This window comes from Phalacrocorax aristotelis, chromosome Z (genome assembly GCF_949628215.1).
Source record: "Phalacrocorax aristotelis chromosome Z, bGulAri2.1, whole genome shotgun sequence".
In the NCBI taxonomy this organism is placed as follows: Eukaryota; Metazoa; Chordata; class Aves; order Suliformes; family Phalacrocoracidae; genus Phalacrocorax; species Phalacrocorax aristotelis.
Genome location: NC_134311.1, coordinates 70421125 through 70440545, shown reverse-complemented (window position 1 = coordinate 70440545; position 19421 = coordinate 70421125). Strand labels below are relative to the sequence as shown.

The following is a 19421-nucleotide window of genomic DNA, read 5'->3' as shown; positions in this document are numbered from 1 at the left end:
CCTTTTAGATTTAAACAGCTATTAGAATCTACACAAATGGAGTCGCTCACATAGGCGCATGATTGAGAGGGGAAGCTCAGATATGGAGGAGCTGGATTAAAATGTCTTCTGGTATTGCAAAGCCTGTATTTGATTAATGAAGTTTTCCAAAAATCAAAACCATCCTGCAAGTTTTGGCTTATGGAACCATAAATCGCTGATGGGACAACAGAAGCAATGTCTCAAAGAAGCAAGCTAGAGATCTGGGAAGCATGCCTGGATATCATCAATCACTTAAACCTAATAAACGATACAGCTGTTGCATACAGACGCAACCAGCACTACAATCTTTTCCAAAGAGGCTTATAAGAAAGCAACTTAGCATTAAATACTGTCTCCTATAGACATTTCCATATGGTATGCCAGCATAAAATTACCTTATTCCAAAAAACCAAATTGCTCTATCACAGTTTTCCTGGTGAGCAAGGAAGCAGAAGGCACTCTCTACCCATGTGAAAGCAAGGCATGTGCTCAGCCTCTCTGCACCAGTGCTCATGCTACACATTCAGTTCAGATCACACTGTCCCAGTGGGTCTTCAGTGCAGCCTCCCCTCCTAAGCGAGGCTCCCAGTGCCCACCAGCATTTATGTAGGAACGCACAAAGGTAGAAGATCTCCTCCAATGGTTTTTAAAAACAAGGCCTCCAGGAGATGAATAGCAAATAACTTTCTGTCACTTAATCCAATGTAAAGCACAAGGGAACCCTAGGAATGACTGCTTCTCTCTCTTACGGTTCCTTAAAGACACCCAAACTCCATGACAGAGTAAATGAGATGGGCAGGTCAGCCTGCAGTGATCCTGCCAGACAGAGAATAAGGGCAGAAAAGTGCTGCTGCAGCCATGGGCACAGTCAGTTGCAAGAATATCTTTCCCAGCTTTTCATAAGAGTTTCAGGTGACTGAGCTTTTAGCAGAGATCTGCAAATTTCCTCCCAATCTGGGGTCTCTGGCCGCAGCTCTGATAAAAAGACATGAGGTTGCACTTCTTGCTGCTCCCCTTTGTCGAAGGGTGCTATTAGGCTCAGTTTTCTGTATATAGAATTAAAAAAAACAAACCAAACCTTAATGATTATGCTGCTTCCAGCACACAGAATAATGTTTCCTGGGTATTTAATACCACTTTGGAATGTCTTTATTTAAATGTTTTCTTTCGGGTGAACTCTTAAGTATAAATCCCCTCCATGCTACACCAACCAATTGGTGAAAACAAAGTCTAAATCGTTTTTATTGTAAAACCACTTCAGCATGTTTCTGTTTTAACTAACCTTAATCTGCCATCCATTTTAGCCACTGATCCTGGGGCCAGGCTGTGAATGTATATCCCTGGAGAACTGTTTTCCAGCGTGAGACAACAGGCACCAATGCCGAGCCCAACCCCTGGCTCTGTGAAAAACAAAAAGTACAAAGAAACGCAGCAGACTGTAATCACACAGGACACACAAGTGTTTGTGTTCCCACATCCCATCTGACATCAAGACTCATGTATTGTTTCAGTGCTGGCCTTAGGTGCAGTTAGTCAGGAAGCCAAGACTAACAGTGGAAATCAGGATTGAAAATATCTGATCCTGACTGTTGTCTGAGATCCATCACTCCCAGCAAATTTTCTGTGTGCCATGGGAACTGCCTGGAAATGTCGCACAAGGTCTGATCTGGTCCAAGGCACAAAAAAGTGGGGGCAGCAATCCAATAAAGACATCATTTAAAATTATTGCACAAAACCTGAGCACAGAAGATGCTGCCAACTATACTGCTCTTTTTGTTAAATAGTATCCCTCAGCAGAGAGACATGAAGAAAGGTGAGGTGTTATCTCTGGTTCAATAATTACCTCTGTCCACTTTTACCTTTGCTTTCCTTCAGGTAATGGTGCTCCTAAAGTAGGAATTACAGGAAGTCTTTACCTTCTTTCTCCAAATTTTTAATCCAATCTTTAAAAGCATATTTTAAGCCTTTAAAACAGGCATATTTGTCCTGCCGCATTAGCATATGGTCTAAGTTTATCTTGTGCGGTTATTGATAATGACAGCAATACTCAGGCAGGACTTCACACAGCTCTTCTGGGCAATTTTGAGCGCTCTGCATGGCTTTGCCTTCCCCAGAGCTTTCCTCTACAAGAAGGGTATGGCCATTTGGGCTGCTGAGAGGCTGATTCACATTTTGTCTGGTACCTCACAGCCTCCCCCTTTCAGCAGGACGAACACTGACTGCTGCCTGTAAGAGTCTCCTGACTCTGAAGCAGCAAAGTTTGGAAGGGGAACTCTTTTGAGGTTTTTGCATTAGAAGATGGTTTTCTCCCCTATCCTGTGGTTTAAGATCATATGGACATGGGTAGGTGCCTTGGATATTAGAGCCTCTAGACTATTCTCAAAAGCTCTCCTGAGAAGCAGGGATTCATTCTTCAAGCCCATTTCAATGGACCCTCACCTTTATTGAGCGTCACATCCATGACGATCCTGTCCTTTGGGCCAGGTCCTTTGCGGTTGGAGGAGGAACCTTCTGCCTCGTCAGGGCCGGGGACCGGCGTGCCACCACTGGCGCTGGAGCTGGGGGAGCTGGAGCGGCTCAGCAAGGTGGGGGTTGCACAGGGCGTGAGGCTCGGGCTGCGCAGCCGTGTGCGCACCGTCAGGGTCACCACTCCTTTCTTGAGTTGCTGGAGAGACATCAGAGAACCCCAATAAGGTGACACAATACACTAACATTTGCCAGTAAACCTGCATACAGTTATTTGTGGCAGCAAAAGAATATAAAGCCCAGGGTGAATGAGGGGAAGGATGAATCTCCTGTATATCTATGTTACCTTAAACCTCTGAATGGCCTCCTGATGGGTCAGCCCTTGTAGAGACTCTCCATTAACTTCTAGGATTTCATCCCCTGGTAATTAGATACAAAAAAATAAAGTCAGCAACATACAGGCTATAGAGATGTTAAAAACCCTTCCTGTATATATGGCAATGTGCTACTATAAGGATTCCAATTAACTGTTCAGTAAAAAGCCTTTTACTGTTCTCAGTTTATTTTCACTTGTCCTAATGCCTTTACAAGTTAATAGTGATGAATTAGCAGAGTAAAGACTGTTCTTCAGCAGAGATCCCTAGCCTGGCATTCTCATACTAACAAACAAGCTGAAAACACTATGGATTTTAACTGAAGTCTGAAAATAGATGCTCATAACATGAAGTCCAAAGGGACTACGTAACTCCTTTTCTTTTGCATGTATCAACAGGAAAAACAAGACTCTAAGTGAAACACTACAGCACATTGCTCCAAAGCCTGTTCAGAGAAAAGTGGCCTTGCTGGAAAAAGTAAATGTGTCCTCTTACAGAAATGAGTAGCCCATGTACTGCAAGAGCAAATGCCCTTCTCCCCCAGAGAACACAGTCCATCACATTTTCTACCTGCTTCCAGGCTCTGGGCTTTACTGCTTATACCCAGCTGTGTTGACCTGCCATCACTTCATTAAAAGGACAGTGAAATGAGCAGGATTCAGATCCACTTTCTGCAATTTTACTTGCATTTGTGCAAAACTAGATGTCCAACTCCAGCCCTCCTCTACTTTCCTTGCCCCAGTTACGGGGAGGGGGGAAGAGTATACAAGCTCTTAACAGCCTGCAAAAGCTTGCTGGGTTTATGGGACAGCTGTTACTTATTGGCTTCCCATGGTGAGCGTACAACCTATGCTGCAGGGATGTGAGCTTCCCTCTGGCAGTAAGTGTGAGAGTTGGCACCAAAAGCAGCCTCAAATACAACTACGATGAGATGTAACGAGGGGAATGATACTATGAGGAGGAGAGAAGTAACATAGCAGCAGCTTGAGAGAAGTAACACAGGAGCAGCTTTCTGTGGACGAGGCAAAAGAGTTGTAAACCACCACTTTAAACTCACGGTCACTTTGTACTTTCAACAGTGCATACTAGTCTGTCTGTCTGGCATGGGAGCACTTGGACCAGGTGCATACACAAACAGAACAGTCTATACATCCAGCTCAGAGATCAAGACGGGAAAAGCAGTAATAAAATCAGGACATACCTGCTTCTCTAACCAACTGGGTGATCTTACTGCCAACCCCATCCTTCCTCTTTTCTTTTTCTGGTTATGACTCTTACTTGTTCATTTATGTTAAAATCATACTAAGAGGCTCAGAGAGCACAAGGGCCAAAAACTGCCTCTCCCAAGCATGTGCCTCCATATAACCCCTTCTTGGACCAGCACCTTTAAGCCAGATGAGGGCTGAATAGATACACTGTTATCAATGACCCTCTCCAACTGAAGAACTGCAGCCTACAGCTTAGGCAAATAAAGTTCACTGAAGAGGAACGGAAAAAACCTCAGCATCATACGCTAGTTTCCCCTTTTCAATATGCAATATAATCAAGTTAACTGCTACGAATGATATTCCCCAGGATGGACAAACAGGGTGTGTTACATCCTCCGTAGCCTCTTGCTGATGGCCAGGTGCCTAAATAAAGCTGTGCTTGAATTTTTCTGCTGGACTGAAATCATATCCCACTGTGGTCCTTTATATGCAGTTGGATTCTCTCTGCCATACCTTCTTTAAGCCTTCCATCAGCAGCTGCTGCTCCATTTGGGAATATAGTCTTCACAAAAATCCCCATGCGTCCACGAGCAGAATCCTGACCTCCCACGATGCTGAATCCAAGACCCTACAGAAAATGGAGGAGGAGACACACAGCTGGCACCTTACTCTATTATCACCTGTGCCAGAAAGACTGCCGACAACATACAAGACACAGGAACGATGGAAACCTCATAGCTGCTGCTGCTGAATTGCACTTCCACCTTACCTCTGCTTGCATTTCCTGATTTACTTTCCCTTGAATAACCACACACTTATCAGCTCAAAAAGCAGCAGCAGGCACCTTAAGCTAAAGGCAAAAATGCTATTTCAAGATTTTTTTGAAAAAAAAAACCAACATTGGGTCAATGGCTTTATATTTTCCTATTCCCATTTTAAAAACTGTAACACATTGCTCTGAAATTGACAGACAGTAGATTCCCACCCCTGAGATCTATATCCAGGATTAACTGTAATTTTCTATGCTGTCACAGATCCTGCATTTCCTCAGGAAAAAGAAAAGCCTAAGAACAGGACATAAGGTCAGTGCTGTAATGTCAGGAATGTAGTTGGAAGAGGGCTGGTGTGGGGGGACTGCCATGCACAAGTATATTTTAAATTATTCTGGAGACATGTACCACATTGTATTTAAATAAATCTAGATCGATACATTCCCCAGGGCTCCATCTGTTAGCTCTTGCCCCTGCACTGCCCTGGCTGGCTGCAGGACATCTTGCAAAGCTGATCAGGGAATGTATGAGCACAGCAGAATGAACCTATACCCCTTCTGCTGAGTTATTTCCCAGCCAAATCACCTCCTTGATCCATTCCCCCCTGCATTTCTCCTCTTGTCTCCGCTGTACATGTAATTTACAGAATAAAGAGACAAGTCACCAACCAGGTGGACAAAGGAAGTGGAAAACTGTTGTGCTTCAGCGATCTGAAGCCACAGTTATTATTAGCGCCTCAGGCAGTGCTCTCCAGCTGAGGGACGCTGCCAGGGCAGGCACTAACACTGTGTTTAAAACCCCACAGAACAACCAGCTCCTTTGCTTTATTCTGTGAATATAAAGTCGACTAGCACCCTTATGAGCTGCTAGTAATTTGATAAGACATTACTGATTTCTAGACAGAAAGCATCCAAGCTCCCCTGTGCAATGCAAAACAACCCAACTAACTGTTCACTGTGCAATTATCAACTGCAAAGCAACCTACAGAAAGCCGGAGGCTCATGGCATTCCCCTGCATGGACACAGCAGTCCTCCCCATGGCTCTGTGGGCTGGGTTGGGAGAAATACAGCTGCTAAGCACAGTGGTTCCCACGTTAGCCCACCTTCCCAGAGAAGCATTGCCACGCCATAGCCAAAAGCCACCCCCTGCAGACCTACCTACAGATGAAAAAACAAAGGTCAAACACTTGGCTCCCAGCCACCAACACAGCAACTCTGTGGAAATACTTTTCAAGTCCTAGGTCTGCACAGAGATAATAAAGCAAATGCTGCTGTACAAACTGTACGCAGTACAACCCCTAGAGATGACCACTAAAAAAGTGGGTGAAAGGCACCCAGAACAGCAGCTTTTTGAGGTGGTTCATGATCCCTAGAGTCTGCATGCTCCCAACTGCTTCATAATGCCTTGGAGATAATTGCAGAAAGGCAGGAGAGGGTGGCTTATTCCACAGGGAAAAATAATCTATTTTTTATGAGAAAAATGGGGTAAAAAAAAAAAGTACGTGAAAAATGAAGAAATATTCGCTTGGAAAAGTCATGAAAGACCTGAAGCTCCCAAAACAAGGAGAGTTATAGCAACTGTGAGTCAATCTATCCAGAGAAGTCACTATTTCTAACTCTTTGCTAAACTTAAAGCACAACAAGGAATGTGTTTTGTATTTGAGCTTGAAAGTCAAAACAAGTCTTTTTAGTCCAAAACATACCCATCTGATGAATTTAAAGAGTATTTCAGAAAAAGACATGCATATTTTCAGTATATTTAAATGACAGTTCCGATACTAGTGTAGATTGGATTAGGGAAAACAATATACACCTAGGTTAATGCTTGTCTATTTTCCCTTAGCATTCAGCCAGCTGGTACCTAGCAAATGTGCAAACACATTATTCGGGGGAGAAAAGAGGACTCTCTGACCCAGAAAATTCAGCACTCTCAGAGAAACAATCAACCAGGAACCTGTCTTTGGGTTTAACGCTTAATTTACAGTGATTTTTTTTTTAATATATCCATATTCCACAGAGATAAAATATGCTTGTCCATAAATATGCATGCAAACAGGTACTCTTCCATAGCTGCACCAACTTTGCATAAACATACATATTTATAGATTCATTATTAATATTTGATATCTCAGTGATGACCAGATGCACGAAATCACGATGAAAGCCACTTGGCACCAAGTGCGTGGCATGAACATCGTTTCCCCCACATTTTGCAGGTGTAACATTGGTATTTACATCTGAAAATGGGATTTGTTTGTCATTATTGTTATTATTAGTATTGGCCACCTGGAAGCTGCTGCAAGTCCTGGGTGTTGGAGACACCTCTTAAACATCAGCCTTTGCTACGTGTGAGAAACATGCACAAATCCTCACCTTGCCTTGCCCTTTCATCAGGACAATATTGGAAATTATGGAGGGCTGGGTCAGTCTCCATGGAGATTCCACTTGGGCGGCACTGAAGGAACGGGTGGATTTCTTCACAATATGGTAGTCCTAACAAACATCAGCAAACAAGGGAAGTTGTTCTGATTGCTTGGCATAGGCACTGGGATGTCATACCGGGAAAATTGCATGTGTCAGGGAAGAGGGAGCAGGGGATCTTACAGATATATTCAGAAATATGTTCAAGGGATGAAATCCTAGCTCATTACAGTCAAAGTGAATCTTGCCACAGTAATTTGCCCACATTTCACACAGTAGGATTGTTTTGTAATGTACCAGTCACAATTTAAATGAAGAAGATTAAGGGTAGCCTCATGATATGCTAAAGTCCTTAGAAAAAAAAGCCTACATCATCGTCTTTAAAATAAAGAGAAGCAGGATTTTTTTAAGTCCTCACACCTCTAGAACTACAGCTCATAAGATCAGCTTTAGGACCTCCTGGCCACAGCAAAAAGTACCCCCCTTCACCACCTTCAGAGTAAGAAGCTCTCTGTAGGTAGCCAACGCATCCCATTTTGTGTCCACGCATGGTTTCAGGGCCTGTGACGTACCTACATGGCCTTGTTTCACTACCCTCACTTCTACAAGCTCCAGACAGATCTCGAAGGATTTAGCGCAGTGAGGTGCTCAGAGCCAGCCCTGCCTTTCCACCCACCTGCCTGGCTCCCGCCGACTCCAGCTGCTGGGGCAGAGAGTGCTTTCTTCCACCCCGGGAATATTTCACTGCTATTTCATAACTCGATTCACCGTTTTCCACTGTCAGTTCATCGTCTTCTCCCACGGACTCCAAGCGGGATCCGGCACCTAGGGAAAACCACAGATATACGTCTTGCAACCATTTCAGAGCTGCTTCATCCCCTCGCCAGCATGCAATAATTACCTCCTGAAAATTCAAACTTACACAGTGCCTTAAAACAATGCTACATGGCTCCCAACCAGGCAGCTAGGAGCTAGTCTTGATCATCCTCAACTAAAAACTTTTCCTCCTGTCACAGGTTTTCTATGATCTTTCAGTGATGCTGAACTCCTCAGTGCTGATGATCGTGGTAGTAAGGAAAAGCAGAAGATAATTGAGCCGTTAGCTCAGGGACAGAAAAGAAATTCAGCTGTTCTTACCCAATGGCACTTGCCAGTGCACTAAGCTCTCAAGCTTCATTTATTTAAACTTAAAAGACCTGACACTGTAGCAGTATTCATTTCTGGAGGTGTCACGTCACTTTGAGGGAAATTTTTCTGGAATGGAAAAAGGAAAAATGTGCCAAATAAATGCTATTTTCTTTCCTTCTGGCAACGATCCTAGCTGTCTTACAGAGAAGAGAGCAGAGTTCACATTAGAAACAGAATTTCTTGTCTTGAAGGACATCCTGTAGTTCGCCACAGAGTACCCTGCTCCTGGCATCAGGGCTCCTCCAGGTCTCATTTTCTCCAGGGTCCCCACAGGACCCACAGGCACAGTGGTTCCCACACATTTATCCTTGCCATTTCCCCCACCAGAGAGGAAAGGGCCATCAACCTCTATTTTACAGATCAAAATACAAGACACAGGCCAGATTCACACAAACTGGATTTCATAATGTGGCTTAAAGATTACTTTAAACCAAGGTTAAGTTGGAGCTGCCACAGAAAGGGGCAGCTCTGCCTTCCCTTTGCACCCACTGCCCTGTCCTTACGCTGGGGACAGGGCTCACAAGCCATCCACTGAGGTAGACCTGCTGCAAATTTGCCCAGGAGAGCCCCGGACCCGTTTTCTGCCACGTCAACCTTGCCTGGAGGCTGTGCAAGCATCCGTGCCAGTGTCAGGGAGCGATGGAGCACAGAGCTGGGGCAGCTGCTTGTTTTCACTCAGCATTAAAGCAATTCTGCTCCTGCAGCCATAGGAAACTTTGTACCCACTGCCCAGAGTACGATTTAAACCTGCTCCCAGCTTTGGGGTGTGAAATTACCTCTGGTTTTAAAGCTCCCCTTCCCTAGGCACACAGGGCACCACTGCTGCACACAGCCAGGACAACCATCTTGGCAGGACCCAACACCCTGGCACTTCCTTCCCTCCCAAGCCTTCCTGGCACCTACAGCTAACCCTTTCCCATCACCTCTCCCCCTCTTCCTCTAGGAGAACAGTTATATTTTTGTGTTTTCTGCCCACCTCTGAATGCAGCTTCCCTTCCTGTGCTGCAGCCCGGGCTTGGGACCAAGCTGGGCAGTGCTCCAGGCTCACCCATAGCCCAGGGGCATCAGCACCCATGGGAACCAGGGCTGGACGCCAGTGTGCCACGAACACACAGCCACAGGGGCTACAGGCAGAGGAGTTCCCCGGAGCATGCTAAAAATATCTAAGTAAATGGAAATTAAGGTGAACATAAGAGGGAAGGAGACCTGGAGAGTATTAGGGATGAGAACATGATCAAGCTCTGCACACAGGTTACTGGTAAGACTGGGGACAAAGCAATAGAAAATTTCAAGAGTATTTGCCATAATAGGTATTTAGGTAATGGCATGTTGAAACAAGTCCCCCACTGCAGCAGTAGAGCACACTGAAATACATAGGGAATATTGAGTGGAGAAGAGAAAGAGCAAAACAAAACAAAACAAAAAAAAAGACAGAGGCTTCCAAAATTTTGCTTCATCTTTCTGTCCATACATTAGTTCAACTCAGGAGGCTGAATGCAAACATCTTACAGCTGGGATTTTCCTTCCAAATTAAACTAATATGATCTCCAAAGGAAAGAAAAATCTATCTCACTTTTGGAAAGCTCAAATAAACACACAACATAAAAATCTTACTATTGCTTTGCTATCTTTTATCAACCCAGCTTTACCTTGGGATCGACTTCTGTACTTCAGTATGCCACTTCCCAGAGTTGGACTCTGGTTGTTTCCTTTGGACGCTTCTGCACAAGCTGGATCTTGAGACTTCTCAGTTTCCATCACCTAAAAAAATCAAAAAAACCCAAAAAACTTATTTACTAGTAAACCAGAGAAGTTGATGGAATTCCTCTCATTTTTACTAAGGGACAAAAATTCCAGCACACATCATTGTATTAAGCCAGCACACATTTCTGTAATTAATTTTCAGCAACACCTTTGGACGTTATTGCAAATCTTACTGACGGGTAGAGGTACAGCTCAGTATGCCCAGACATCCTCTGCAGGGTACCACATTAATGCCCCAAGAGCACCTCCAGCACCCACAGCACCTCATTCAGGTGCATTTTAACAAAATTTTAATGTAGCTTTTATTGCAGTTTGCTCAGCTCAGGGAGCTTCCAGAGACATCACATCTTTATATAGAACCACTTTTAAGAAGTGTTATTTTATTGTTAGTGTCCAGAGCTGAGTGCCAATGGACAAAAAGTTAATTTAACAGAAAGTTAAGAAGATTACACAGCTAAGCACTTGAAAGCCTGGAAATGCTCAATGCAAATTTACACATAGACTGACAACCCTGCCACCCCAAGTAAATGCACCAAGAAAGGAGGAGTCTGTTTACCCACCGTGTTTGCCCAGATGCAGGTGACGATACAAGGTGACAATGTACAGCAGCGTGGCCACAGGCACCCACACAGTCAGGGATGAGCAGAGCCATCCATGTGCAAAGCACACAAAGACTCTCCCCAACCCAGACCTTATGGAAGACCGTAGCGACCGACCCCCTTCTCTACTCGCTGCTTCCTTCACTGAGCTAGAGCAGTCAGATTTTCCTCAGTGTGCCACTACACAGTGATCCTCAACATGCTCCCCAAGCACACACTAATTCTTTTGCATTTACACCCCACCACCCATCACGCACCCTCTGCGTATTCAGACAGATCATGGCAAGGATCACAAGATTTCCAATACAACCACTTACTGGTTGCATTATACTTTTAGTGTACTATATCAACTGCTAGAAAACAGTTTGAAAAAAAAATCCCACCCAAATGACCAAACACTGGTAAAATAATTTCTAGTTCCACTATTCAACTGTAAAAATAGCAGGATTTTCCTTAGAACATGCCTCTCATCCTTCAGTCCCTCTTATCCTCAAACCAAGAAAGCCAAAGTTTATCTTTTGCAGAGTCCAGACTTTATGATTTCAGTTCAAAGGGTAAAAACTTCAGGAAAAGATAACACTTGTAGATAACAGGAAGCTAGAATTGAAACTATTGAATTGAAATTTTTATTCCTCCCCTTCAACATGAACAGCTATGCAGTCTGCACATCCTAGCTAGTTCTTGTTGATTTTTCAAGGCATTGCAGCAGTGACTTCAGAGTCCACTTCTAATATCAAATGCTTTTGCAGCTCAAAGCTCCATGTAATAGGATTCATCTAAAGAAGAAAATAACTACATCAGTTTGAGAAAACCAGTGCTTACAATTTGGCCCTCCTAGTGAGGGACTCATTAGAGGAAAGATTTAAGAAAACAGATAAAAAAACCCACCCAAGAGACCCAAAACATCAGTGATTAGGCCACAGACAAAGTATCACCAACTCCCGCTATGATCTCCTTGAGCGCATACCCAGAAGATGGCAGGAGTGTTTAGAAGTGAGCCGCAACTTTGTGGATCACACAGTTACTCTGGTATTGACCATATAAGCAAAAATACCCTTTTAAGTGAGAATGCCTCCCTTGTAGAAAAGCCAGAATCATTTGTACAAACACATATGAAGGCCAATGGCACCCTGGCTTGTATCAGCAATAGTGTGGCCAGCAGGAGCAGGGAGGTGATCGTGTCCCTGTGCTCGGCACTGGTGAGGCCGCACCTCGAGTACTGGGTGCAGTTTTGGGCCCCTCAGTACAAGAAGGACATTGAGGTGCTGGAGCGTGTCCAGAGAAGGGCAATGAAGCTGGTGAAGGGTGTGGAGAACAAGTCTTATGAGGAGCGGCTGAGGCAGCTGGGGTTGTTTAGTTTGGAGAAGAGGAGGCTGAGGGGAGACCTTATCGCTCCCTACAGCTGCCTAAAAGGAGGTTGTAGCGAGGTGGGGGTTGGACTCTTCTCCCTAGTAACAAGCGACAGGATGAGAGGAAACTGCCTCAAGCTGCACCAGGGGAAGTTTATGTTGGATATTAGAAAAAACTTCTTCCTCGAAAGGGTTGTCAGGCATTGGAACCGGCTGCCCAGGGAGGTGGTGGAGTCACCATCCCTGGAGGTATTTAAGAGAAGGATAGATGTGGTACTTGAGGGTATGGTTTAGTGGTGGACTTGGCAGTGATAGGTTGGCAGTTGGGCTCAATGATTTTAAGGGTCTTTTCCAACCTTAACAATTCTGTAAATCTATAAAAATCATGTGGCTGGTGGTTTTAAAGGTGTGCAAAACCATCAGTACTCAGGAGCAGTGTTAACTTTGTGGTGGAGAAATATTTGAAACATAGGGATGGAGAAAATCAAGAGAGGATGCCTAACTGTGCTGCCTGGCACTTGCATGGTGTTTAAGTATCCAACCAGACAGGGATGGGTCCAGCCTCACAGCTGAGCACAAACCAGCTCGGGTCTGGAGCTGCAGAGTTGGGCTTTAGTTATTTTGTTTCTGCGACATGCACAGACATGGGCAGTTTCACCTCATAAAACCACACAACTCCCAGTCCAAAGCTGGACTGCTTCCTCCAGCTCAGAGCATGGGGAGAAAAAAATGGGTTAGTCTGCAGCATCCTACAGAGAGGTGCTGAAATCATCGCTGCCACAGCCAATTTCCACCCTGAGCCTGGCTTATGGGTGACCCATTCAGTACATCTTGTGTTTCTACAACACGGGGTTGGGTTTGGTTTGGATGTTTTTTGCTTTTGTTTATTTTGACTGTGCAACAGAAACAAGTACAGATGTATTCTATTACACACATTTCTATCTAGTGGGGTGAGAGGAAAAAAGGGAGTCAATCCACTCGTGTTAAAACTGCGCACCCCATCCCTTCACCTCATCACTGTGCAGTCCTGCAGGCTGTGAGCCTACAGAAGTCAAACCCTGAAATGCCATGTATGATCTTCAGAAGGACATGTGCGCACAAACACCAATGCTAGGGAAAGCTTCAAGGTGTGCTCAGCAGCCTCCCGAAATTACATTTTATCCAACTTGGCTTCAGACTACAATAAGAAGTAAAACCATGTAAATTACCTATGCCTCTGTTTATTTCGTATTTTAGCAGAAATACTTCTCTGACACGATTATAAACATGTAGGGGAGGACACTAGCATTTGCAATGAAGTAGATATTTTTTAAGTTGTTGAGCCTGTCTAATAAACCACCAAGAGCTTTATCCAACTCAGAAAACACTTAGCAATCTGATCCACAAAGCTTGTGAGAACTCTCCAAAGTCATGCGTCTGTAATCTTTGGCTCTGTTGTAACTTAGACAAGAAAAACTCAGCTCCACCTTATCCTTCTGGCCACAAGTAAACGTATCGCTTTACTGTCTCGAGGCGGCTGCCCGCATTTAACCATGCCATTTTAATTTTCCTCACTTTCAAGGAAACGGAGCTTATTATTTCAGTTCTGTATGCCTCTCATTAAACTAAACCAATAAATCCTGCCCAACACCATCCCGGCGTTAAGGACAAGGGGAGCTTTAATACGCACAGTAGTTTGAAGGGAGATCTAAAAATAGAGCCCATTTTGCCAGTTCATTAAGTAGCTCTGGGATCAAGCGATGGTGACATCTCAATTGATTTCAAAGGAAACAGTTCTATCATGGACACGTGGTCCTGGCGCCGCACCAGAATGAACAACTGCCCCCAGAGTCCTCACTCGGGCAAAGCTCCAGCATGACCAGGCCCTTAATTAGGCGAGATGAGGAGCAGGATTATGAGAGTCTGCATTGTTTAACCTCAAACAGCTTGGCAATCGTCACCAATCTACAAAAACAAGGCGGCACACAGGGGATGATACAATTTAATAGGCAAACTGCTTCACTGCTGCCATTGTGGAGCTCCTACGCTGCTGCCTTTCCCATCAGCGAGCCCATCCGACTCCCCACAGCACAGCCTGCTGGCTTTCCTTGCTGAGGAGCACTAGCAGCATAAAGACAAGTTTAACCTGATAGGGAGCGAAACAGCAAGAATCAGACTGAGCCATCTGTGGCACATCAGATTCAGCCCTACCTGCACCGGCAAAGTCAGTCCACCAGCAAGTCCACTCTCCTTCTTTGAAACCACAACCTGAAAGAGGAATGCCCCTGCACACAGCAACCCTGCACAAGCTCCACAGGATAACTGCTCCTCTTCTTTGGTCCCGACAGAGCCAGGGCAGTTTTTCTTTAAGCAGCACTACCCAAAACACATTTAATCATGAAAACTGCAATGCCGCTGTCTGTAGGGCAGGCGCAGGATGAACCCAGTGAGTCTCCAAGAGCTGCTAGCACCAGACCCTTCAGACAAAGGTCCAAAATGCCTGATGCAAACCCAGCTTATTCTGGTCCCTACACAAAGTCCCTCAGAACTAGCTGATGCCTTAAAGGCTTTAGCCTTTCCAAAAGTTTTGGAGATTTTCTCTGAAGATCTCTTATAATTCTACTTGTTCCAGATATTTGTGCAAATTTTTATTGCTTTCTGGGGCACAGCATGCTTTAAGACTTAAATTCATCTGGAAGGCAGGGAGCTCCACAGGCCCCTTTACCTTCACAGAAAGTAAAATACCCTCACTTTTAAATTAGCTCTTTTTTCACTTTAATTAATTCTATCTCCCAAATAAATTACAAAGTGCAGCACTATAATTTACCAGAATTAACACTGCAAACAATGCAGAGGACATGGATTTTCTAATCTTGGCCAGCAGTGAGTTTTCCATGGCTTCCTGCTCTGTTTTAGGGCATACACAAAGCTGCCTGGATGTTCGAAAGAGCTGGGCAAGCCAGGACACAGCATCAGGGACTGCACCCAAGGGTACCTTTCCAAAACACAGCATTTCTCAATGCCCAGGTAGCAGCATCAGCTGAAACAAATTAAACCCAGATTTAATAATTTCTGGAGCAAGGTACAGGACTGTATGATTCTGTGACTCTCCTCTTCCAAAGGGCACTGCATTGCTGTTCCCCTCTCTCATGGCACAAATGCAGAGTTCCAAATGGACCCAGGGATGGAAAAAAGAGAAGCAACGTCACCTCCATGTTAGGACTACTTCAGTGTCTTGACTGGCACCTTAGAAAAACCTGGTGCCCTCATTTCTCCCCCAGGCACGAAGCTGCCAGGGCAGACAGCAGCTCTGCACGTCGGCCAGGGCAGGCTGCACCAGCCTGCTCCAGGAGGGCTCCAGGAGGGCTCAGGTTTGGGGTATATTTAGCACTGCTGGTGAAACAAAGCAAGTTGTCTGGGAATTACCTGTGCTGGTACCACTGGGTGCAGCCTTTGCTTCCTCCTGCCTTGGCAAAGGGGATGGGAACCTGAGGCCTCGATTACCTAATTACAAAGAAATTGTTGGAAAACTCCCAGTTCATGTTCAGCAGTAGATCAGGAAATTTGATAAAACAGTCCAGAACTGGAACAGCCCTATTTTCTGAATAGGTGGAAATGCCAAATAAACAAAACAAAAGCCTTTAAAGTGGTCTCCAAGAATGCCTGGCCTATCACTATACCAAAAGCCTAGATTCAAATGCCACCCTAAGCCTTCACTGTAACGCAATACTTGCTAGAAAGGGCATTACTGTCAGCTTCAGGAGGTACAAGACCCCAGTGGTTATTTTTATTGCTCTTTACCAAGTCACATGAAACATAACAGGGCACTCTCCAGCACAAAGCCAACAGCACTGTCTGCCCATGCACCCTCAGCAAACAGATGGGAAATTCACTATGGCAGAGCTCTCATCTTCCAGAACACTCTATTTATTTTGTACAAGACACCCCAAAACATTCTTCAAAGTGTTTGATACCAGGACGCCCAGCGTGGTGACCATGCCCAGAGGACGCGGCAAGTTCTCGATACAGCAGGATCCCAGCTGTGCCGGCTCCAAATACGCCCTGGTGCAATGTTATATTTATGGTCAGGGCTGCAGTTAAGTAAAGCAGATTTCATTATAAGGTTTCCAAGCAGTTGTTAAAAATTAATAATAATGTTTTGAAGAGACTAAACTTTAAAAATATCCTTTTAAATAGGAAGAAATGCAGGAAATTACTAAAGAATCTAAGTTCTCTAAGAAACAGATATCACAGGCAATACACACCTTGGAAACAGTAAGATGCTTCTAGCTAAACAGTTCCCAGTCCTTTTTGGACCAGATTACTCTTCTTCTGCAGTATATTATGATTTTAATTAGAAACAGTTTCTAAGCTAAAGGAAATCAAATGCATGTATTTCTGAAACGGTGCACAAACAGATCACTGCTGTTTCCTGGTTTTTTATGCTTCATCCTTTTTTCCCCCCAAGTATCAAAAAGCATGACATGTTTGCATGCAGTTTAGTTGTTGCCCACGAGATGTCTCCATGTGCTGCAGAGAGGTCCCAGAAGATAGGTCCTGGTAAACAGAGGAGACAAATATGGAACTCAAGTTGTGTGAAAGCTTAGCACAAATCCGGAGCCTATGCATCATGACAAACAATAAACTGCCTCTGCTTTTTTTTTTTATGACAGCTTTTTACTCACAGTGAGGGACAAAGCAAGCAACAAACAATCCTCAAAATAAACAACTCTTCTGAGAACGAAACAAGACCTTCCTAATACCAAATTCAACCCACAGCTACACAGAGAGTTCCCATGACACAGCTGGTGGAGAGCTTTGTTTTCAGCTCCAAAACTACATTCTGTATCATCCTAAGTACATGAGATGATACAGAATATGGAAGCATTAAGTGTCTTTCATACCTGAATCAAGGATCTGAAGCCTCATATATTACATAGGACACATTTGTTCAAGCACAGCACATTTAGAATGAATTTCAACCAAGCCCAGCCAAGACTGAACTGTGTACACACTCAAGAATTTGCAGATAAACAAACTGCAGATGTGATGATACGACATTCACGCTAACTCTCAAATCCTACAGCCTTTATCATCCTTCTGTTAATGTATGTGAACCGCATGGCTGTGACAGCATCTCTCTTGTTCCAGTGCCATGAGGGGGTTATTTTTAGCTTGTTAAAGACAGTTCATCTCCTTCAAAACTGGGCAGTTATCCAAACAGGCAAAGGAGAGGCAGGCTGTACTGTATCTGTTGGTTTACGGGAAAAACCCTCATTCACAAAAACAAAGACCATGCAGAACCTGTGCTGTAGATAAACTTGTGTTTCTATTACTCTGCTGACTTGGCTTTCAAATATATCACACAAAACAGCAAAAGTTATAACTCTGGGTATTGTCTACATTGGTATTTGCATTCAAGTAAAAACGGTTATCTTCCACCAGCCCAAGCAACAGGAGATATTTCACAGTTTGTAGCCAACACCACATCTACAGGAAGCCCTTCAGAGTACTGGGCCCTGGGTGAGTATTCTCTGGGCTTGCGTTTCACACAGAAGCAGTAGAAAGTGGCCCAGAAGGGCTGGGAGCGAGGCACAGGGGAGGATGCAACTGCTCCTGAGGAACTCCCTCCTGACCTGAAGAACACATTCACATTAATGTCTCCTTGATATTTTAGAACATGTGAAAAACAGCAATTCAATGACACTGCTCCTCTGGGGGCCTCTCACCACTTCTCCTCGCCCCCAAACTCATGCAATGCGTGCCGACACCTTCCCCAAGCCCGTGCCAGTGCTGCACCACCACCGTCAGCCCATCACTGAACAATAAGATAACTTGCAATTGCTTTTATTTTAATGTGACATGGCTTCTAGAAACAACACAAGAAAAACAGCCGTGTTAGGTGAACAAGATTTGGTCCCCAAATATTTTGTCATTTTCCCTCGCCCAAATTCCTAACTACACTTACTCTAAAAACTTGCATTTCCCAAAGTCCTCTAGAGTCACTGTAGGACCCAGTGTGTCTGCGCAGGTACAGCATGAGTGAAGGGCACTGCATGGGCACAGACCCACAGATATGCTGGACACGACTGTACCTCAGGAAGTTACAGTGCTGCCAGATTTTCAGCAAATGCAGCATTTATACCCAATCAGCAGCTCCCAGCCATGCTAAGGTGTGGCTGGTCCCTGCCCTCGCCTGCCCCTTCCAAGAGTGGTGTGGCACAAGACAGGATCTGCAAACTTTTCCAGCCCTCACCATGAAAAGGAGAGGAGTTATTAAACCCTTAACCTGGACCAGGGCTAGCCACAGCTGAGCCTCACACCAGGTTCTTCATCTTCTTCCCCTGTCAAATAAAGCATTTCAGTGCAAAGCAGATCTCTGACAGCAAAAGCTTTTTCTTGTCTTTTTTCCAGCCATGCAGTGCTCTTTGAGGAGTGAGTCATGTTTCAGCAACCTCTTTCGAGTCTGCAGTGCCCTAATGGGAACAAACACTCAAGTCCTCCAAGTAATGAGGGTCCCTCCCCACGCTCTGCACACATTTAATTGTTGAGTTATGCTTCCTGTTCCTTCTCAATGCTAACGCTTTCTCTGAAAATCTCTCCCAGTGTTTCCAGAAGAACTTTTGACCCCAAGAGTGTTTTTAAACTCATGGCATTGTTATCCTCTTCCTTATTATGCTTGCATGGCTACAGGTAATTACATATGGATTCCCCAGTAAGACAGAAAGGCTTATGACAGAAAATAACTAAGCAATCCTACAACTCAGAGAAAATACAAAAAGGGGGGGGGGGAGGGTAAACAAATGCATTTCTGCATATTCACAGAACAGGTTTATTTATCCACTTTCAGCTGCATGCTTTGCAAAAAACACAAGTAAGTTTTTGCAGGGATTAAAAAAAACCAGCTTGTGCAAGGAACCTTTAACCAGAGACATCCTGTTTCTACTACTTGTAGGAGGATCAAGACCTTGGTGGGTCACGGCCATCTCCACATGCAGCGCGCCCACAGCTTGCATGAAGGCACACATCAAGCGCTTCAGGTTAACACAAAATAATTAAACATGAGCAAAAGGGTTTTGCCGTCCCACAGCAGAGAGTCATGCAGCCAGTGATCCTGCCAGAGATTGTTTCCCCTGGGCTCACCTGCGTGGTCAGCTTGGGCATGGGGAGGCAAATCACTTCCCTTCCCAGTTACCCCCCAACAGGTAAGGACAGTGATGACCTCCTTTCACAAATAAGAAATTCCTCTTTTGTTAATTCTATTCTGCATGGAATAGCCTTG

At 44.5% G+C, this 19421-nt stretch overlaps 1 protein-coding gene across 3 annotated transcripts in view; it reads right to left on the bottom strand.

The window, feature by feature from the left end:
- The window catches only part of PDZD2 (PDZ domain containing 2), a 140862-nt gene that overhangs the window by 27460 nt on the left and 93981 nt on the right, over positions 1 to 19421 (bottom strand). For all 3 annotated transcript variants that reach the window (XM_075078272.1, XM_075078271.1, XM_075078274.1), the window contains 7 exons: positions 10098 to 10209; positions 7937 to 8085; positions 7213 to 7332; positions 4583 to 4697; positions 2834 to 2907; positions 2461 to 2686; positions 1304 to 1421 (listed from right to left, as the gene is read on the bottom strand). In XM_075078272.1, the coding sequence (XP_074934373.1) occupies positions 1304 to 1421; positions 2461 to 2686; positions 2834 to 2907; positions 4583 to 4697; positions 7213 to 7332; positions 7937 to 8085; positions 10098 to 10209 (914 nt within the window). The remainder of the gene's footprint in view (positions 1 to 1303; positions 1422 to 2460; positions 2687 to 2833; positions 2908 to 4582; positions 4698 to 7212; positions 7333 to 7936; positions 8086 to 10097; positions 10210 to 19421) is intronic.